The sequence below is a fragment of the Vanellus vanellus genome (assembly GCF_965231255.1).
Source record: "Vanellus vanellus genome assembly, chromosome: 1".
NCBI classification, from domain to species: domain Eukaryota; kingdom Metazoa; phylum Chordata; class Aves; order Charadriiformes; family Charadriidae; genus Vanellus; species Vanellus vanellus.
In genome coordinates, this window is record NC_138905.1 from 86,864,346 (window position 1) to 86,887,167 (window position 22,822).

Genomic DNA, 22,822 nt, shown 5'->3' on the forward strand with positions numbered 1-22,822 from the left:
TCAGTTCTGCCTATTCTAATGTGACAGAATTGGAATCTGAAGAAGTCCCATGACACAGTTCTCTTTTATGAGCTAATTTCTAAATGTTTTAAGGTTTGTCTTTGCTGATCCTTCCCTCCATATGAAGGCTCTGTGAATGAAAGCTCCAGGAATACTAGGGAGTGTCTTTAAATATACAGGCAGATATAATGGGAATCTGCATTTGCTCTGATGGTAGCTGGACCATGGAAGTTAATCAACACTGAGCAGGATCAGACCTGACCTCAGTACTCCTGTAACTAAATCATTCTTACATCTGTTTCTCTACAGGTTCCTTCTTATAGTGGGTTTGGCAGGAACATATTGTTAAAACATTCTAGATAAAGATTGGAGCATTTCCTTTTTTTTCTTGCTTCCACAATAAGTAGTCCTCGATCTCCTTTCAAACAAGTCAATGAAAGCTTTTAAAATCTTTTTTCTTGGAAGCAAGATGCATCTGTATTTGTTAAGTGGTCTAATGCCACTGTCCTGTGTTTGCTTTAGGATAGCAAAGGTATTTGTCCACCTGTAACTGGCTGAATTTTCTTACTGAATTGTCATGTTTCTTCCTGAGCCAGTGTGATTGCCTGGTTTTCATTTGCCTAGCAGATCTTTGGACAGAAGGGAAGAGTGAGATTCAATTAACTGACAAGTCATCTGCCTACTCTCTGATGCTTATAAGTCTCACTGTAGCATGTGGCTGCTTTCCTACCCTTTTTTATTTATCTGGCTGCTTTATAATGTCAGTCCTTGTTAGCAGTCTCTCTGAAGAGAATCAGGTTCAGCCTTGTAGTATTTCCAGCAAGCTGCAGGTGGAAGGTTTCACTTGCCCAGCTTTTTTAAGTAATGAGATACAGATGATCCAGGCAATGGATGGATAATGCATAACATGATTTTAATTGAAGACCTCTTGCCAGAGTATTTAAGAATATGTAGGAGGTGTTCCCAGTCCCCTGGGAGATGTTATTTGCCAGGTAGTAGCTTCAAAATAGAACATACTAATGGAAAGAGATAGGAGAGCTTTGAATACTAGCAAAGAAAAATTAAACCTGAATTAGTCAGTTGTAAAACAATTTTTTCTCTGGTAGATCTTTTTTTTCCTAATGAATGCTGAGCAAAACCATTCATCCTTTTATTATCATTGCTGGTTTTTATCGCAGAATTGTACTTCAATACCAAGAAAAGCAGATAGTGCTGAGGGCAGACAACTTGTTTTCCTGCGTTTGTTCCTGTTCTCAGTTGTATTTTAGTACTCACATGCTAGTTCTACTGAAAGTTTAAACAATAGAAGGTCATTGGGAACTGGAAGCCATGATGTAAAATAAGTAAAACGGGAAGTCAGTTTTACTCCTTAATCAGATATCAGGGCTGCCAGAAGATGTCATGAATTAGAGAGGGGATTCACTCCCCTCTCTGTTTTGTGCTTTTTTAACATATGAACTGACCAAGAGAAAAATGCTCGTGGTGGTCCAACTTCCTCAGCACGACTTATTTCACACATATACAGTGATTGGCTTACAAGTAACTCCTGTAGGTAGTTTCTTCACACTGTTTCCTTGCATCTTTTCTCAGAAGTGCCTCCAACAGCTGAAAGAGAAGGATACAAGTGGATTTGCAGAATGTAGTTTAAGCCCTTGTTAGCATCTTCTGAGCTGATGGAGAACACTAAGTGTTTGAGACACTGTGTTCTTGGTTGTGCCCTGTAGTACATTTTCAAGAGAGGATCTTAAGTCATAGTAACTTCTTTGGGGCTGGAAATGTCCCAGTCCTTTTAGACAAATTGCTGAGTGTCATCCCCACCCCACCCCTCCCCCCCAGGTGATTGAAACATCTGATTTATTATTTTTTGTTACTACTGTTTTCATTTGGTATTAAGAGATAGAGCAGAATTAAGCAGCTGTGATTAAAATAAACAAAGAGGATAAAGAGGCTTCAGGAGAATTGGCTCAGGAAAAAAGAGGCAGATTAATAACACGTGACTAACAGAGGTGCCTAGATTTCATGGAGTTATGCCAATGAATGCTAAACATTGTAAATGTATGTTTGACGGTGGACTGACCAGAATCTGACTGTGCTCCTTGTGGGGCAGAAGGTGTCCATGAATAAATAGGTGGGGACATACATCTCAGAAGAAAGTACTGCAGATACATGCCCCTGCATTTCTGCAAATACATAACACATGAATTTAACATATAAACAGCCATACAGTTCTGTTTTCAAAAGGCTTTAATGCAGCTGCTCTTTCTGTTCTGCAGGTCTAATGGGATTAAGCAACAATATGTATTTGCTTTTGCTATCAAACTCAGATCTGAATGTTTCTATGGAGCAGGTGAATGCAGGAGATCATTCTGTCCAGCTGTTTTTCAGATTGGATTCTCATTTCAAGTGAAATTAACTTTATGGAAATAATTAGGAAAATAAAATAAAAGCATTTTAAAATCATGGCAGAGTTCTATTTTTCAATTAATGATACAACATAAGGAAAAGCCCTAAACTTACATCTGACAAGTAGCTTAAAAGAAAGCATTGCAGTTTGCTGCCTGTTTTCAGTTTGAAGTCTGGGTAGATAGGCTCGTTTGCAAGAATTAAAGAGAGACTGAATTTAATCTGAAACTTTGCCTTTAAGAAAGATATCTTTAGAGTTATGTCTGTTTAGGAAATAGGGCTTAATGCTCAGAACGGCTTTGTTAGGCTGATGGATTTTCATGCATTATGATGAATTGCTTAGAGAATTGTTCTGCTCCTATCCCCCTGCTTACTGATGAGAAAATGGTTTAATATGAAGATTATGTATAAAGCTTAGTTACTGTATTTTAAACTAACTATTGTTGTCAAGTCTGTTATCAAGGACAGCATAACTGCACATTCCAATATATGCATAAGGCTAGTGTTTCTGGAGGAACCACAAGTCCTTTATGGGCTTTCTGGATTATATAACCTGTATGAATTATATGTTAAATACCCATCCAATCAGGTCTCCTCTGTGGAGGTACTACATAATTCAGTCTTCTATATTAGTTATTTTGTTCTGGATTTTATATATGTTTTCTGTGATATTTTGAAGTCTATTTGATCTTTGTGTATTTTTCCATCCAGCAGATGAATGACTAGGGTCCTTCTAGTCCTTCTGATTTCAGGAGTCTCTGTAGTTCATCTATAATTTTTAATATTTCTTTTTTTCCCCTTAGAGACCTAATACTACTTCCAAGTTCTACCTCCATTCTCCTCCCTGTCCTCTGAGTTTAACTATCACTCAGTTATGTTGTGCACATTTTAATCTTTCTTTGTACATCATCTCTGAATCCCCTTCAAATGTTCAGTCTTCTTTCTTACATACTGCACTTTGAGCATTGTGTGTTATATACAAAAAGATGATAATGCTGACATTGGCACAACTAAATTTGACCTTTCAGAGCTGCCGGCCGGGACAGTTTTGTTGTGTTTCCCTTTGTTGCCTTTGTGCATCCCACTCAAAATAGCTGTGAAGTTTTCGGGGAAGAATTACTGCGGTTCAAAGTAATGTCTAATTTACTTTGACACTTTGCTTTTTTTATACCAACTTTTCCAAAATCATCCTGTAGAAAGTCTGTGTTTGGGAATATTATTCTGCAGGTGTATATTTCATTTAAGTTTATCCTTTGTTTACAGTCTTTCCAAGTCCCTTTCTATTGCTACTTTTGTCCACACTTAACTGCTGACAATTTATCACCTAGGAATTTCATGAACAAGATGTTTACCACCTAATAATTAACGACAATCATTAGCAAATCAGGGCAGTGTTTGTGTTGGACACAAGCTGTGAATAATGGAAGGAGCTTACTCATTACCTGTTCAGGCAGACTTGGGGTACTGGGAAAAAAAAAAAGAAGGGCCCTGTTGAGATCATCTAGTCCTCAACCCCTGCTCAAGCAAGGTCAGCTAGAACAGGTTACCTTGGACAGATGGAGACTCCACAACCTCTCTGGGAACACTATTCCAGTGTTTGACCACCCTCAGGTTAAAAAAAAAAAAAAAAAAAGGCAGCTTTTTCTTGCATAGAATTTTGTATTTTAATTTGTACCCGTTGCCTCTTGTCCTGTCACTGGGCACTCCTGAGAAGAGTCTGGCTCCCTCTTCTTCAATGCCTTTCACCAGGTATTTATACAGATCAATAAGATCCCCCTGAGTCTTCTCTTCTTGAGGATAAACAGTCCTAGCTCTCTCAGCCTCTTCTCATATGAAAGGTAATCTATTCACTTATTCACATTCACCACACGTCTGTCTTGTACTGGGGAGCCCAGAACTGGACACAGCACTCCAGTTGTTGTCTCACCAGTGCTGAGTAGGGAGAAAGGATGACATCCCTCAAACCTGCTGGAAACATTCTTCCTAATGCCGCCCTGGATGCTCTTGGCCTTCTTTGCTATGAGGTTGTACTCCTGGCTTGTGATCAGCTTATTGTCCACCAGGACTCCAGGCCCTCCACTGCAGAGCTGCTTTCCAACCTGTCAGCCCCCAGTGTGTCCTGGTACCTAAGGTAATTCCTCCCCAGGTGCAGGACTTTGCACTCTACTTCATTGAACTTCATGAGATTCCTTTCTGCCCAACTCTTCACCCAGTCCAGGTTTCTATGAACGGCAGCGCTGCCATCTGGTTTATTAGCCACTCATAGCTTATCTGCAAACTTGCTGAGGGTACGCTCTGTCCCATTGTCCAGGTCATTAATGAAGAGGTTAAGCAGCACTGGCCCCAGTATCGGCCCCTGGGGTACATCACTAATAACTAGTCTCCAGCTGGACTTTGTGCCACTGATCACAAATCTCTGGGCCCAGCTGTTCAGCCACTTTTCAGTCCACCTCGCTGTCCACTTACCGAACCCACACTTTGCCAGCTTGTCAATGAGGATATTATGTGAGACAGCGTCAAAAGCCTTACTAAAGTTGAGTTAAACAACCTCAGCAGCTCTCCCTTAACCCCCCAAGTTAGTCACCTCATTAGCCATCAGGTTCCTTCGGCATGATTTGCCCTTTGTAAATCCATGGGGGCTACTTCCAATCACCTTCTTGTCCTTCATGTATTTGGAAATTGTTTCCAGGGTTAGTAGCTCCATCGCTTTTCCAGGGATTGAGGTGACACTGACTGGCATGTGGTTTCCTAGATCTTCTTTCTTGAAGACAGGAGTGACATTTGTTTTCTTTCAGTCTTTTCAGTAGCTTCTCCCAATTGCCATGACATTTCAAAAGTAATCAAGAGTAGTCTTGCAATGACATCAGCTATCTCACTCAGCACTGCTGGGTGCCTCCTGTCAGGCCCTATGGAATTATGAATGTCCAGTTTGTTTAAGTGCTCCACAGTCTGATCCTTCTCAAGACTTTCTCTCTGGCCTCAGCGGCCTGGTCTTACCAGTCAAGACTGAGACAAAGAAAGTATTAAGTACCTCCGACTTTTCAGTGTCCTTTGTTACCAGTGCCCCTGTCACATTTTTTAGCAATGACCCTGTATTTTCCGGAGGCTCCCTTTTGCTGTTTATGTAATTGTAGAATCTTTTCTTGCTGCCCTTCACATCCCGTGCCAAATTCAACTCTAGATGGACTTTTGCTTTTCTAACCTCAATCTTCCTGACTGTCCCTATATCCCCCTGCTTCTACCTCTTGTACACTTCCCTTTTATGTTTTAGTTTAGTCAGAAGTTCCTCGTTCATCTGTGCAGACCTCCTGCTGCCTTTGCTCAATTCCCTGCTTGTCAGGATGGACCATTCTTGAGTATGGACAGGGTGATTCCTGAACATCCACAGCTTTCTTGGCCCCCTCTTCTCTCCAGGGCTGTATCCCATGGGAGTCTTCCAAGCAGATCAGTGGTACAGGTGACCCCTACCAGTGTACCTAGAAGTATATCCGACCCACAAGGCCCTCCCCCCATACATACGCAGTGGCCACCGTTTTGTTTTGGCCACCATTTTATGACAGAGTGATGCCATTTTATGGCAGGGAGCTGCCACTTTGTTAAATATCATACTGCTCTGTGATTGACTGGCAGCCATTCTGGCAGGGCCTAGAAAATTTATTTTGTAAAAGCCTTTTGAAGAACGCCAACCACTTGCTGTCAGTTATGACTGAGAATATTGTGTGGTATTATAATTGTTGGCAACTGTTGTATCAGGAACCGCTCTGTAACTATACTTTTATCAAATTTGTGGAAGAATTCCCTGAAAGTCTTAGTGATAAACATTTATTTCCCCCAAATGAAGTAAATATGGTTGTGATCAATGATTTGATGAACTCTGCTTGTGAGAGAAAAAAAAAAAGAGAAAGCTTTCACTAAGTACGTGCATTGCAAGAACGGTTGCATCCTGTACACTGTCTAGAATTTTTTTTTGCAGGGTAAAAAGAGCCACACCATCACTCTCAAAAGAAAATATCTGGTCTTATTTAAGAATCCCTGAGTTAAGCTCAAGGCTGCGTCCCTAGCTAAGCAGATGTATCCTGGCAAGGCCCTATTCTTTTTAGAGGTGTTTGAAGATGCTGCAAAGGAACACTCAGGCACGATATGAGTTCCAGGTTGTTGATTTAAATGCTTCTACCCCAGAGGCTTTTAGGATAGGTCTTTAAGGAACTGGTCTTTTCCCACCAGTGGCCAGCCACTTACATTTTGGGGAGGGAAGGGAGTAAAACTGGTGTTTGGCAATAAATAGAGAAGAGTTAGACTGTCACCATGTGTTGCTATTGGTGCAGGCTTGGGAACATGGTGTTCCAGTGTCTGAAGTGTAATCTGTCCCTCCTGGAACTGTTGATCCATCTCCCCATCCCCCAGCAGAGAAAAGCAATACTCCATGCAGCTTCTGATGGCTGCAAATTCATTAGAAGCCTGAGTAGTAAAAGTTTGTCCTTCAAAAGAAAGAAACTATTGGCAAAGCAAACCAGTGGCTTTATCAATCCTCTTCTAAGTTTTGTTCTTCTGCTCATACGGAGCTTGGTAAAGCAGTGATGGATATGTGGGAAAAATACATCTGGTGCCTGCAAATCAACTGGAGCAACTAAGGGTGCTACCATTGCCCTAGGAAAAAATGAGGACTCATGAAGTCCATTCTTGGGATGCTGAAATGAGGGACATTGTCCAGAAACAAGGCTTGGTGGCCCACAAGAAAGCTAAGGTGTGTACAGCAGCTCTTCACAAGTCCCTGGCACATGTGAAGCAGAGCAATGAGGAGAGGAGGAAAATGACTCTTGGTTTTCTGAAAGAAAACAAGGCAGAAGTGGAAAAAACCCCGGAGGCTCCTGAGGATCCCTACCCTGTTGTTCAGGAAGTGCTGGTGTTCAGAAAGTGCGGGATAATGTGCATCCACTGTATCAAAAGAATGCACACGTGCTGCTAGGTAAACTAGGGCAACACAAGCGTATTTCTTCTTGGGACAACCAGGGAAGTTTTGTGTACAAAGGAGACGTCATCAAGGGGTTGCGCTTGCTTGAATTAGTTCGATGTGTCTTTCAGACTTGTGCGCCTTCTAGCCTGAGAACACCTGGAATGTTTTTATGAATCCATGGCTGTGGTGAAATGTCCCATCTTCTGTCATGGGTCATACAGCAAACCGGGATCTTTTGGAACAACTAAAAGTGACTGAGAAGGATCAAGAAGCAAGATTGACGCCACCTAAGAAGAGAAAGATACCTAAAGCCCAGTGATTTACCCTGTAAAGTTTGCTGTTGAAAATAAAATATTCATAAAATCTTTAACCTTTGATATCTATAGTGTCCATTTAAAAAACATGTTGGGGCAGGGTTCAAGAACACACACAGCCTTGTGGTTGGGTTGTTTTATTTACAGAATATATTTATGAAAATCATTACAAGAGATGCAGGTGTGTGTCTTCTGAAAAATATTTGGAGTAGCTGTGGTCACGGAGAAAGCTTCATATTAATATTTTACAAACACATCACCATCTGGTCATTTTGTACTAGATTGTTAGAATACAGTTTTAAAAGCTATTCAAAAAGTAATCCCTTGTTATGGTGAGGTAGGAAAACAATGCAGTGGTTTCTGCAGGCCCTGGAGAGGGGGTGCTGCAGTTGCTTCCTCTGGAAAGTAGTATCTATAGTGTTGTGTTTTAAAGAGGACACAATGATTTCAGGAAAGAAAGCACTGTTTGGAGGATAGCCATACTAGTCAAAAAGCTCTGCATGGTTCTGGTCATAGTTCCGGTTCTGGGGGGGACGAGGAGCGAGTGAGTAGCCATGTGGTGCTTATTAGTTGCCGGCTGGAGCTAAACCACAACAGTCCTTTTTGGTGCCCAATGTGGGGCTCAAAGGGTCGAGATAATGACAGATCTGATCAGAAAGTTTTAAAACAATTTTGTTATATTTATTGTAAGCACTCATTATATTAGTTTAATACTTGCTGGTCACAATGTTGCTTCATTTGTTCTCAGATTTGTGTTATGTAACACTGTTTACCAGTAATTATGCGCTGTTTATCACCTGTGGGAGTTGAGTTAAGGTTACCACGTTGCTGTGCAGTATAACACTGGCTTATGGTATGATAAAATGATTGATAGTAAGAACAATATTGTATTTGTATTCAGCATTGCCATCATCTTTGTACTTAGTGAGCTATCTAGCAGAAACTATTAATAATTACACTTTTTACCTTTTCTCCTCCGAGAGACAAACTGGGGGGGGAGACACCTTCCTTCATCTCCCCTTGTCTTGCAGGCTAATTGCAATAGCTCTTGAGAATTCTGAATATTCTTGGGATGTTCAAATCAGTACGTTCCTATTTCCATGTCTCCTGAACGTGTTTAAAGTTAACAAGCAATTTAGGAATGTGACCCAGACTCCACGAGAGTTTGGTCATAGGTGGCATGGCACGTGTGAGAATATGGGCAGGTATCTAGAGAACTACTCACCTTCAGTGGTCTGGAACTTCACTCACGAACCACTACAGCACCCTAATAAAGTAATAGAATGTTTGAAAAAAAAATAAATAAATGCTGTGGGTATTCCAGAGAGGCACAACTTACCACACTGTGCTGGGCTCTGGCCAGCATCTACCGAAGACTGCTTGATATTGTGCAGCAGCCTCAAGTTGAAGAGAGGAAAAATAAACCAACAAGTACTGTGGCTACTCCAACCCCCACGACAGGCACTGCAGCTACTCCAGCCCCAGCAACATGTGCTGTGGCTACTCAAACCCCAGTGGCAGGCACTGCATCTGAACCAGAAAACAAACCCATGCCGGTATCAGTCATGCCTATACAGAAGAAGAAATACACAAAAAAATCAGTTTGCTTAGTAAGGGATGACGATGAACCAGGTGCCATCATGAGAACAGGAGGAAGAGGCAGAACCAGAGATGATTACCCGATCCCTATCCCTGAGTGAGCTGCAAGTTGTGTGAAAAGATTTCAGCTGCCATCCAGGTGAGCACATTGTCACCTGGCTGCTCCAATGCTGGGATAATGGGGCCAGTAGCTTGGAATTAGTGGGTAGGGAAGCCAAGCAGCTGGGATCCCTGTCTAGGGAAGGGGGCATTGACAAGGCGATTGGAAAAAAGACACAAGCCCTCAGCCTCTGGAGGTGATTTCTGTCAGGCATGAAGGAAAGGTACTACTTCAAGGAAGATGTTACATGTCACCCAGGCAAGTGGGCCACCATGGAGAGAGGTATCCAGTACCTGAGGGAATTAGGTGTGCTGGAGGTGACTTGTAATGATCCGAATAATGAGCAGTTACCCACAAATCCCGATGATGTCCAATGCACACAACCCATGGGACGGAAGTTTCTACGGAGTGCACCATTAGTGTATGCTATCTCATTGACAGTGGTGTCTTGGAAAGAAAACTAGGGGCAAACGGTGGATGAATTGGCTGGCCAACTCTGGCAATATGAAGCAAGTTTCTCTTCCACCTTACGGGCCTGTGTCTTGGCTGTGGAGAAACTATGCCAGACATGTTAGCCAAGAAACCGTCCAAGAAACTGTCCTGAGAGTTCCAGCAATTTGAGGATAGGTTCTGCTCCCCAGCTGTATGGACCAGTATCTCAGCTATTAGGAGTAAGCATTTTTCTGCTCAAGAGGGAGAATACAGAGGGTACGTACCGTGAGGTGCCCTGTGCATGACCACAGCGAGGGCATGAGGAAGTGGGATGGAAAACCAACCTCGATCCTAGACACACGGGTATGCGAGTTGCAAGGACAAACAATCAAAAAGGGGGATTCTTCCAGGAAAAAATGCCTCTCCAGCTTCCAGCGGGCAGTTCCCCAGACAGAGTAGAAGGCCAGATCTTACTTCTGATCCTCTTGAAGGGACTTCTAAGTCATTTTTGCAAGAACTGAGTAACAAATACTATGACAAATACTACTAGAGGGGCCCTGCGTCCAATCAGGTGGGGGAAAGGGACAACCGGGTTTATTGGACTGTGTGGACGCGATGGCCTGGCACATCAGATCCATGAGAGTATAAAGCTCTAGTGGACACCGGTGCGCAGTGTACCCTAGTACCATCAAGCTATAAAGGGGCAGAACCCATCTGTATTTCTGGAGTGACAGGGGGATCCCAACAGCTAACTGTATTGGAGGCTGAAGTGTGCCTAACTGGGAATGAGTGGCAAAAGCATCCCATTGTGACTGGCCCAGGGGCTCCATGCAGTCTTGGCATAGACTATCTCAGGAGAGGGTATTCAAGGACCCAAAAGGGTACTGGTGGGCTTTTGGCATAGCAGCCTTGGAGACGGAGGAAATTAAACAGCTGTCTACCTTGCCTGGTCTCCCAGAGGACTCTTCTGTTGTGGACTTGCTGAGGGTTGAAGAATAACATGCTGATCACTACCACAACCAGTGCATCAGCGGCAGTATTGCACAAAATGAGACTCCCTGGTTCCCATCCATAAGCTGTTTCGTCAACTGGAGAGCCAAGGCGTGATCAGTAAGACTCGCTAACCCTTTAATAGTCCCATACGGCCAGTGCGAAAGACTAATGGAGAATGGAGGCTAACAGTGGACTATCATGGCCTGAATGAAGTCACGCAGCCGCTGAGTGCTGCCATGCTGGACATGCTAGAACTTCAATACGAACTGGAGTCAAAGGCAGCCAAGTAGTATGTGACAACTGATATCACTGATGTGTTTTTTTGAATCCCTTTGGTGGCAGAGTGCAGGCCACAGTTGGCTTTCATTTGGAGGGGCATCCAGTACACCTGGAATTGACTGCCCCGGGGTGGAAGGACAGCCCTACTATTTGCCATGGACTGATCCAGACCGCACTGGAACAGAGTGAAGTTCTGGAACACCTGCAGTACGTTGATGACATCATCATATGGGGCAACGCAGCAGAAGTAGTTCTTGAGAAAGGGAATAAAATAGTTCGAATCCTTCTGAAAGCCAGTTTTGCCATAAATGAAGTAAGGTCAAGGGACCTGCACAGGAGATCCAGTTTTTAGGAATAAAATTTTCCATTTTGGGCGTCATCATATTCCCATGGATGTGATCAACAAAATAGCAGTGATCCCCACCCCCCTGGCCAACTTCCCCAGTTACATACTGACCATGATGTCATATGGTATCAAATACCCCTCTGGCTAGTTTGTGTCAGCTGTCCTGATGTGCCCCTTTGTCTATGTCTGTCACCCTTTTGGTGCCCCTCCAGCTTCTTGAAGTCTCCCCCCACCTCAGACATGTCAGGACTTGTTCTGCAGTCTGCTAAAGTGGAGGACCTCAACCCAGCCTTTCACTTTTGTTTATATTTAAGCTTTAATTATTCATTCCATTAGCTCTTATTAAAGAATGTTTTATCCATTTTATACCTGGGTTTATGGGTATATATATATTTATTTTATATAACTTTTTATATTTTTATACATAAAAATATATATGCATATATACATATATAGAAGTATTATATATGAAATAATGTCACTATCTGTAAATAAATATGTATTTATACCTATGCATACATTTGCACACTCCTTTAGATATTTTTATGTGTCATATATTATACCCATACGTATTATTTTCATATGAAATATATAGAATATATGTATATGTATGTTGTACACAAATGTACATAAATATTTGTACAATATATTTTTATATCTAAGCACTTCCTGGTGCAAAGGTGTGAAGGATCACAGGGTGTGCCTGAGAACACGTGTGTAGGGCAGTGTCAAGAAATGGCCATCAGCCAATCACATTCACAGTGACAATCAGCAGTGACATTTAACAAAATGGCAGCTCCCTGCCATAAAATGGTGGTACCTTGTCAAAATGGTGGCCAAACCAAAATAACGTTCCCTATGTATGTATGGGGAAGGGCTGTCCAGCTCTGACGTACTTCCAGGTAAACCAGTAGGGGGTGGCTGGTCCTGCCAGTCAATCGCTACAGACCACTTGACCAAAAGATGGGAATGGCATGTGGGGCAAATGGCCCCTGAGGCTGCTGCTCTGGGGGGGTGGGGAACTTGTCACTTCTTGTCTTGCACATCATTGAAACCTGTACTACTCAGATCTCTGAAGAGATTAAAGTCTGCTCTCCTGAAAAGTCAGTGCCCTGCTCCCTCCTCACGGGATCCTGAATTTGATGATCTCATGGTCGCTACAGTCAAGGCTGCCCATGATTTTCACATCCCCAACAAGTTCTTCCCTGTTTGTAAGCAGCAGGTCTAACAGAGCACCTCTTCTTGTTGACCCCTCAATTGCCTCTGTCAGGAAATAGTTAGCAGTACATCCCAGAAATCTCTTAGATTGCTTGTCCCCTGCTGTGTTATCCTTCTAGCAGACATTGTGGTGGTTGAAATCCTTCATGAGGACCTGGGCCTGTGAACATGAGGCTTCTTCCGGTTGTATGAAGAAGGCCTCATCTACTTATTCTTCCGCATTGGGAGGTCTATAGCAGATACCTACTCAAACATCACTTGTATTCATCTGCCTATTAATATGACTCATAACTCTTGACTGACTCCTCACCCATCCCAAGGCAGAGCTCTATGCATTTCCATTGCTCTCTCACATAAGGTGCAACATCCCCACTTCGTTTTCCCAGCCTGATCTTCCTAAAGAGCCTGCACCCATCCATCAGAATGCTCCAGTTACGTGAGTTATCCCACTATCTCTGTCACCGCAGTGATGTCATAGCCCCGTAACTGCGCTCAGATGTACAGTTCCTCCTGTTTGTTCCCTGTGTTGCATGCACTGGTGTACAGGCATTGGAGAGAGACACCCAAGCGTGCTTATTCCCTGGAATGGGCACAAGAGCTTTTCCCATAAGGCTTCCAAAGGTAATAGATTTGTTGTGTTCATTAGAAATGGCATGGTTGTTGGATTTTTCACAAATTAGGAGGAACACGGCAGCTGAGGAAATTATAAAATTATAGACTTATTACTTGGCAGGAATCTCTGCAAGTCATACCGAAGCAGTACTGTTGCTGGTGCTAGGTCAGGTCAGCCGTGACTGTCTCTAGCAAAGCATTGAAAACCTCCAAGACTGGAGATTGTGACACCTTCTTGGTAGCTTCTTCCAGTGCTGTACTAGTTGCTCAAGAAAGTTTGTGCAACATAAACTACCCAAGCTACCCTTCAACTAAGTAAAGAGGAGATTAAGCTGTCCTTGAGAAACCAAGCAAACCCAGCTCTTACAGCTTCCTTTTGCAAAACATGCCCTTTACGGAAGACTCCAATGTGACCGGGTAAGACATCAAAGCCAAAGCTTAAGGCTTCTGGCTGCATATTTAAACATCCCAAAAACACAGACTTATTATAATAATAAGTTTCAGAATTTAATGCTCCTCAGGGTAGCTCTCCATCTGCTAGCCCCACAAAAGATCACAGTCTCTCATAACTCAGTTTTTCAGGACCATCCCAGCAGTGCTGCTGATGGATGACTGTAGGAAGAGGATAACTGCTTTCTGTGGCAGATGAATTAAGGAGCCTCAGCGTTTGCACAGATTCCAGTTCCGTACCTTCTGTTACGCGCAGACTATCATTACAGCTGTTACAGCACTAGACTCAAAGGAGACATCAAAATAATTCCTTTGTCTTGCATCAATGTCCAGTTCATAGGAATGCTGTAGAGGTGTTTAAATCTTTGCCCTATTGTTACGGTAGTAGCACTAAGTAGGTATTATTAAGTATATTCACCCACTTCCATACTCCATTCTCATTTTCTAGTCTATGGCTGAAGAACTTCTCAGATTTTGGTGTCCTCACTATATTTTGGATCATATTTAGAAGGTGATCTTGCTTTGCAAGAGACTTTCTCTGAGATTTTCAGCTGTTAAGACCCAGTTTTGATTAATCATGTGGATTATCAAGACAGAGCAGGAAAATTTATCTGGGCTTATCTGAAAATCTCCTTGAAGCACCAGCCATTTCCAGAGGTGGATGAACGACCCAAATCCAGAGATGGCAAGTGGCATCAAAACAATTAATCTGCAGGAAGTATATCTCTGTTTTGAAGTGGTAGAAACCATGTAGTTCCCATCCCTGCCTCCTTCCAGAACAATCGTTCTGATCTGTAACTCAGGGAAGAATACTGCAAAAGCAAAAGATGAGCACCTCTGTATGACAGTAAATTAATGGAATGGCTCTACTGCTGAGCTTTGAGTCCCCTTTCCCCTTGAAGTCAGCCCCCACTTTGATTAATATTGTGCTCTCAGCAGAGCAGTTAATGCATGGTGATATTTTGAAAAATCCTGTTATTTGTGGTGATAATATTTCTGGACAATTCAGTTAGTATCCTCCAAAATTTAGGTTAATGTGCATTGAAACAAGAACAGGGACTGCCGTGTCTGTTGAGACAGGAAGACGGGGTGGTGGTTTTTTGAACAGTATTTCTTAGTTTTGAATCTCCACACCAGACTGCTTCCAAATGAAGCACCATATCCAAAATGCACAAAAGATGTGAACTCTTCCTACTGATCTGAAGAGTCTTCGAATCAGGTTTCCAGCTGCTAAAGAAGATGGTGTTCATCTTTATGTCTCAGAATTTTTCTTTAAAAATTCCAGCATGGTGGGAAAGAACAGCCATTCAAACTGTTTTCCAAGATGTGCTGCTTCGTGATTCCACAGGAAACCTCTGAGCTCTTTAAGATACCATAAATGAAGGACAGGGGAAATAACCAAAAAAAAATCCATCAAAAAAATGACAGAGTGAGAAGACTGTACTGCTTCATAAAGGCCATTCTTTTCCTCATCTCCTCTGCACACTGACTCGTCTTCAGTTGGAAAATGGTGGAAAAACTCTCTGTCTTGAAAAGAAGAGCTAAGATAGGTAACCTTTATCTTGTAGGACTTACCAAATAGAGGGAAAATATTACTGGCAGCTTTTCCAAAGTGTTGCTGACCCCAAGAGAAGGGAGGGTTTTAAGAGCCACCTGGACACTGAATTGTGTGCATGGGATGGAATAATGGCAAAGTCAACAAGAGTATGGCCTCATCCCTTTTCCTCTTGGTACTGCCTTCCTTGTCAGATTTCTGTTTCCTGATGCTATTCAATGATTTATTTCAAGGGTAAGTCTATCAGTATTACTCTATTAATAAACCTTACCAGAATGGCATATCCTACCCCTTCTTTACCCCAACTTGTTTGCTGCTTGGTAGTTTTGCCGGATTCTGTGTGCATTATCTTCCTCAGAGAAGCATGATGTCTTCCTCTGAAAAGCATTAAATGTCATTATTTGTATATACACTAACAAACTACAAATGCTGTTAACAATAAATAAAATTATCTAGCCCTTACTGACAATTGTGGCCACAATACTTGATTGTTGTAATCACCTATGGCATAAGTTATCAGTTTACTTCTCAGTTATGTGAAGCAAAATACACTACATAATGCTTGCTAATATCCCCCTTGTTCCTATTACTGGAAAAGATTAAAGACTGCTTGGTTTTCATACTGACCTCTAGAGTTGTGAATATTTCATTCACATCCTGTATAATAATTCCTCCCAGGCTAGATAATCCTGTGCACAATTTCCTTCTGTACAATATGTCAGTCTTGGCATACCTCTGACCATCTGTGTTGTCCTTCCCTAGGTCTTGTAAACTCTTACTATATCTTCTTTAGGTTAAGGCAACTGAACCTGGATATGATGCTCTATTCTCAACGTTTTTATCATTGTATTAGTTCACACAATGCTCAAAAATCCAGAATAAAATAAAAGAGCCTCTTTCCCACTCTGAAGATAGCACTTGTCAGGGAAAGACCTGCTTTTGGGTTTCTCTCTCTCTAGGTTTATCTGAAGTTCTAATTTCTCTTGAGTTGAGACTCTTTTTAGTGTTTCCTAGAATGCTATATTTTTTTCTGGGCACAGTGATGATGACAGACAGATGTTGAGGTACTGAAAAGAATTCAGGCTTCGATTGTAAAATAGCAAAGTGAGGGAGAAACTGTGAAGATAAGTTGGTGTTCCTTTTGTTTGCTTTTAAGCTCAAAATACATCTGTCATAGCCTGACTAAACCACCCTATATGTAAGAGTGTGTGTATCATGTATGTGACTGACTTTATGATAGTTACCTGCATGACATAAACACCAGGGGAAGGAGAGACTTGATGGTTGCCTGGAGGACATGAGAGGGAAATGAGCCAACATTTTTTGAGAAGAAAAATCCAGTGAAATTTATGATGCTGTTAAACCATTTCCCTGGGGAAGGAATGTCAGTGCCATCGCTGTCACACAATTAAATACCAAGAAGCATATATTATTTAATTATATGGTGAAAAAGGAATTAATAAGATGACTTGATATATTTTTCTGCTTTCACCCTCCAGGATTCAGTTGTACCAAACACAGAGGTGGATCCTGTGAGAATAAATTGTAGTGAGAGCATTTTTACAGTGTTCACGTTGTATAAAAAATGAGATTGGTAGAGAATTAAATGTCAGAGAAAGCTATTTTATGGCTAGAATTCTAGCTAGCTTTGGTTGGTATGGTTGTATGCAATGAAGTCCCAAGTCAGTGGAACTATTTGGGATTTTTTTAAGGAGCGTGAATGAAAAAAGCATTTGTCCTGGGACCTGAGGTTTAAAGTATGAATTTTAGCATCAACAGTACTGCTACTTAGTAGAATGACAGAGTTAAAAACAGAGAAGAAGCACAAAAATTGAGCTCTGGAGAGGAGAAAAATAAAATTTGACTTAAACTGTTAGTACTCTTTGGTATGGGTTGCCACCTTGTGGAAGTTTTTAGGATGTCATGTCTTTTGTCAAATTTTTCAAGTCTTCCTATTTACTCTCTTCAGTCACTATAGATAATCCTGTTTCCATAGATCAGCCATGGTCTTTAATAGCCCCTCACCTGATTTTTTATGTAATCTGAACTTTCAGTGTAATTTAGGGATGGAGATACCTTACTTTGGGAGGTAAAAAGTCTGTGAAAAGGAGAACTTCCAGTGTGCCTGGGATTCTGCCATGGTGAGAGCATGATCAGTACAGCTACTGTGGTATAATTGTAGTACTGCACTAATGTGCATTATCAGAAAGCTCTGAAGGGAACTGTAATCACATTGTGCACTTTGGCATGTTAATCCAATCACTACAGCAGCTGGAAAGGAGTTATTCCATGGTTGTCTTCAGCAGGACATTAGAACTGCAGGAAGAAAAATCAACTGTGGACATGTCTGCTGTCTCAGCTGATGTACCACTTAATTTTGCATTGCAAAGGACTCTTCTCCCAACACGTTCAGGTGTCTGGCATTCAAGTTGTATCTCCATAGTGGTCTGCCTAGGGACAGCACAGGTGTGTTGCTAATCCATAAGACCTTTGTTGCTAACATTTCACATCAAGTGTCAAATGCTTCTTCCCTGCTGGAGGCATTGTGTGAAGGTGCAGTAGATGACTGGTTTTCTGCCAAAAAGCAGAGTTTACCAAAATACTAGGGTGGCTACCACAAGCAAGTGAAGAAATGATCTCTCCTGTATGGAAGTGTACATAGAGGGTCTTCTGAACTGAGAACCTGTCAGAGGGACGAAGGGCATCTGTCTGTTTTTCCGCTCTCCAGCTTTGATTCTCCTTCTGCTCTTGGTCCTTTACTGTCTTCATGTCCATCCCATGGAGTACCAGTAGGCCTGTCACTTTCTTGATTTCCTGCACTTGACGGTAGCTCTCCCTTCCCTCAAATAAGCAATTATCTGCTTCTAACTTAGTCTAAATGAACATAAACATGAGCCTTCTGGAGTCATTTCCTAGCCACCTTTCTCTTCTAGATCCAGTCTCTGTTAAGGATTATGCCGTTTTCTTTTTTTTTTCAAATGGTGAAGAGATGCTGGTAAGGTCTTCTTTCTTTTCCCTCATAATTGGAGTTGGATACTGAGGTGCAGATCTTCAGGGGCTGATCCTTCTATTGATCACATGCGCTCCTTTCTGTCCTTTACTTGCCCTTCCTCTGTAAGCCTTTTGCCCTGATCTTGCTCTTACCACCACTTAGTTTATCTGCAATGATCTATTGGTTTTGGCCTGATGATTCCAGAATTGACTGCCCTCTTTCAAAACACTTTGAGCTACGGCTGTGATTTTGGAGCCTAACAGAGTATAAAAGTCCAAAGAACACGTTTGTGAATAACCTTTAAAGTCTGAATTTAGGTTCTGCATGAAAGTTACACTGAACAATTTCAGTGTTGGGTAGAAACTTCTTTGGAAATATTTACAGTCTCATCCATGGAGTGTCATGAATTCATCGACTGCCATCAGTTATTGGCAATGTACAGCCCTGGCAGCTTAGAAATGCTATTTAAAACCTTAATTAATGTTGTGTGGTGAGAGCTGCCTCTAACCTCCTGAACCACCAAGCTCTCAGCCTAAGCAACAGCCTGCAGTTGTCACCTAACAGGTGAAGCAGCTGAGCCACAGAGTGGATTCCTGAGAGGGCTTGAGGCACCAAGACTGCAGCAATTCAAGGACAGAGTAGATGAAATTTAAAGCAAGAGCAATAGGGTGACTGATACCATGAACTGCAGACAGTTTAAACCTGCAGTGATGTCCACTGGGTCCTGCAGCAGGATGTGATCAGGAGACTTCTGTTTTGCATCCCCCCCACACTTCTCTACTATTCCCAAGTTCACGTTGACCTTGCTGACGTACCATGAAAGGCAATGAGAAATCACTTCAAGACTATTAATTGGAGAGGATGCATTTGGGGGAAGAGATGAAAGTTCAGTAGCTCTTTCCTGCCACATGTATGTGTCTATGTTTTGTACCAGTCTTTTCATAGGGATAGTACATGTTTGACTTTTTCCTGGTACACACACTCATGTTGCAGCTGCATCCAGCTCTGTTACAGGTAGAGATGTTGTGACATTTATTCACACCCAGTGATACAAAGCTCCCCAGCTCTCCCTGTGGAGTTACTGTGTGTTGAGTTTTGGAAGCAGAGGTGCTTCCAGCCTTCGTACAGTAGTGCTGAAAATTTCCTCTGTGTTACCCAATGCATGTGCTTGTGAGCTTTAGACAGTTGTGGGGTTTTCTTCCAGACTGCTAAGCTAATGCTTAGGTGCAAGGGGGCCTGGAAATAACCACCAATGCAGTACAGTTAATCTCCATTTCTTATTCTCTTTCTCTGCCTATGCAACAACAATTTTTATGCTTTGCGTGATGTTAGCTCTTGTAGACTTGGTACATGGGGAGATGCTTTACTCTGCCTCCCATGGGAATGTCTGTAAGCATCTTGCATAAGGCCTACTCCTGGTCACAATTCTTCACAAAACTGGTGAATCTCCCTAGATGCAAAGCAGTTTCAAAAGCTTCAAGCAAACTAGGAAGGGGGCCCAGAAGGGACATAGAGTAATGGGGAAAGTAAAAGAAAATAGACTTGCATATGCACTTGAGTACTTGTGCCAAGTAAGAGCTCATCACAAGGCTGAATTGAACCCTGTTTTAGTAGAGGTACTGTTCTCTGACCTTGAGTTTCCAGTTTGAGTAAAAGTTGTAATTTATGCCAGCACAATGGGGTGTGCTGGGTGTTGTAAACCTGCTAGATAGCAAGAACTTTTGTTCCTCTTGTTCCTCACTGCTGACAGGTGAGCACCAGCAGCTTTGGGATATCATTGTGAGTAATGATTAGGTGCTGGTTTATTTATTTTTTTTTTTCCTGTGCAGTGATCCAAGTAAATTGGAGCAAAATACTCTGCGCTGGGGGGGGGGGGGGGGGGGAGGGTGTGTACTCTGATCCCCCTTCCAATGAAGGTGGTGTGAATTTTACCTCTGGCCTTGGCAAAGGTCAGATTTGGCAGGAATCTGTAATAGTACTGTTTAGCAGTGCACAGATTTAATGGAAGTGCAGCTAACTCCTACTTCTGATTTCAGTGCACAGGGATCAGATGGGAAGTTGTATCACAGCCATTTCGAGCAAGTACTAAAAGATGGACAGCTTTTAGGCCCCCTGTAGTGCAACACTTGGCCATTGTTCTGAAGACCTGCCCCGTGACTTAGGGTGGGAAACCTTATTTCCTTAACCAGGCATGGTATTGTTAAGAGTGAGAAGCAAAGTGAAGTTAATTTCATGTTTTATGAGCAGCTTTGCATTTCCTTCAGGTTCTCTCACTGACAGAGAGTAGCAGAAGTTGAGCTTCCTGTAGATAATAAACCTAGAAATCTGACTCCTGTGGCATTGAACCCAGGCAAACAACAGTAAACCTACTAGAACTCATACTAAAACCCAACCTGGCTACTGGGACTGCGCATTTTATGACAAATATGTATTGTAAGTGATACTATCGATTGTAATGATCTCCAGGACTTCCTTGCCTGCCCTAGGATGAGGAAATACAGGGCTGGATACTCTGAAACATTGTAGATGACTGCAGAAATAAGCACAATGGAGCATTCTCCCACCATTCTTTCCTACAGAAAAATTTCATTGGGTTGTGCTCTTGGGACATCAATGGGTAGCCCTAGTTTCATGTGCTGAGTCTTCAAAAAGATAATTCTGCTATCCAGTGGCTTTTGAATAGATTTATAAGTATAGGTGACATGACCAAGTCAAGGTAAGAACATTTAGTTTCACTTTGTTTCAGCACCAACCCAGCTGCCGAACAGTTGCCTGAGAATTTGCTTGAGAAATTCTTTCTTTTCAGAGTGTGCAGGGGAGGAGCCAGTGCCATTTATTTTAATGGTGAAACCTTTCTTTTGTTTATCTCTTTGCAGTTATGTGGCTGTGGGCTGCTGGGTGTGGGCATCTGGCTGTCGGTGTCGCAAGGAAACTTCGCCACATTTTCTCCTAGCTTTCCATCACTTTCAGCTGCCAACCTCGTCATTGCCATTGGCACGGTCATCATGGTGACGGGCTTTCTGGGCTGCCTAGGTGCTATCAAGGAAAACAAGTGCCTCCTGTTGAGCGTAAGATATCAATACTTCTTTTCACTAAGACCAGTGACTGTTTCTTTATTACTTTATTTAAATGACCAGTGCAAAATAGTCTTGTGGATCACTGTAACATTGCCCTTGGCTTTCAGTCTTTTGTATGCTTGCAGTATGACATCCCACAGCTTTGGTCACTGGGATATCATTGGTGTATTAGCAAATGTATCCTTGTTACTGTGTGCCCTAATGTATTAGATAGCAAAGCCAATTGCTACCTCTGAATGGTTAAACATAAACTGTAGGGTCAACCTGGGTAGCACTTCTGGAAATGTCTGTTAGAAGGACTGACTAAAAAATCTTAAGAACAGCTACTTTTGGATGCCACTCAAAGCGCTCTCATGGCCATTTTCTACTTTGCCTTTATCTAAGGCCTTTGTCAGTTGGTGGAAACCATGTGACCCAAAGTTAAGAAGTCAAGGTTTCTGCCCGTCCTTAGCAGTAAAAAAAAAAAAAAATAATCTGATCCTTGGCAGTCTTTGTCCAGCACTGAAACACAGAGGTTGGGAACCCCACTCATAAAACACAGTGTGGGTCACTCCTCTTGCATAAACCCAGGAGGCTTTATCATGCTTTTCTTCATAGAATCATAGAATGGTTAGAGTCGGAAGGGACCTTAAAGATGATCTAGTTCGAACCCCCCTGCCATGGTTAGCTTCCAACTATTGGAGCTCATACTTGGGATGCCCCTGCAGAGAGAGATTTCAGCTACAGAGAGTTGGGAATAGAAGTGCTGAGTGATATAATGAGTATTCCAGCAGGCGGTCGGATGGGGTTAAGGCCCACCTGCTAGGCACCTCACATTGAACTTTGTGGTAATGGGTTTAGCATCTGTTCTGTAGTCTGTATAAAGGAAAGAGACTACCAAGGCTGTGTGCTGTGACAGCAGTCAAAAAAATCAAGACAAAAGCATTGCTGAAACCCGCAAACTGGTAGTAAGGCAAAACCTAAGATTTAGAGAATGCTAGACAGTGAGCTTCTTCATTGATGGTGAGACCTACAGGGGCTTTAGTGGCAATATGGTATCAATAAGCCTGAATAGTTTGAAATCAAACTTGCATATTTTTGGCAGTAGAGGAAAGGTTTAAAGGACAAGGCCTATATTCTTCAGAGTTTCTAGCAGCCCCAGGTTTGCTCTCTAGTTGGCAAGTATGTATACACTGTCTGTTTTTTCTGTTCTAGTTTTTCATCGTTTTGCTGATAATTCTCCTGGCAGAGCTGATATTACTCATATTGTTCTTTGTTTATATGGACAAGGTAAGCAAATATGCCATATAGATTAATTATTTGTACTAGCACATAAACAAGGTTCAGTTTGCTTTTGTTTGATGGAGGTATGTGGGTTCTCTCTGCTTTTCACTTTGGTGAAAGTTTAACCTTGATATCTTGGCTGTTTTCTGTAAGCTGCTTCTGCAGGGGGAGGAGGAAGTGATGAGGAGGGCAAACAGCAGAGAAGAACCCACTGAGCTTTACAGTTTCCTCCCTG

The 22,822-nt window shown here is 42.2% G+C and overlaps 1 protein-coding gene across 1 annotated transcript in view; it reads left to right on the plus strand.

The window, feature by feature from the left end:
- Window positions 1–22,822, plus strand: part of TSPAN9 (tetraspanin 9) — a 194,772-nt gene that overhangs the window by 168,907 nt on the left and 3,043 nt on the right. The window contains exons 4-5 of the mRNA XM_082484043.1: window positions 21,124–21,315; window positions 22,519–22,593. Coding sequence (XP_082340169.1) covers window positions 21,124–21,315; window positions 22,519–22,593 — 267 coding nt within the window. The remainder of the gene's footprint in view (window positions 1–21,123; window positions 21,316–22,518; window positions 22,594–22,822) is intronic.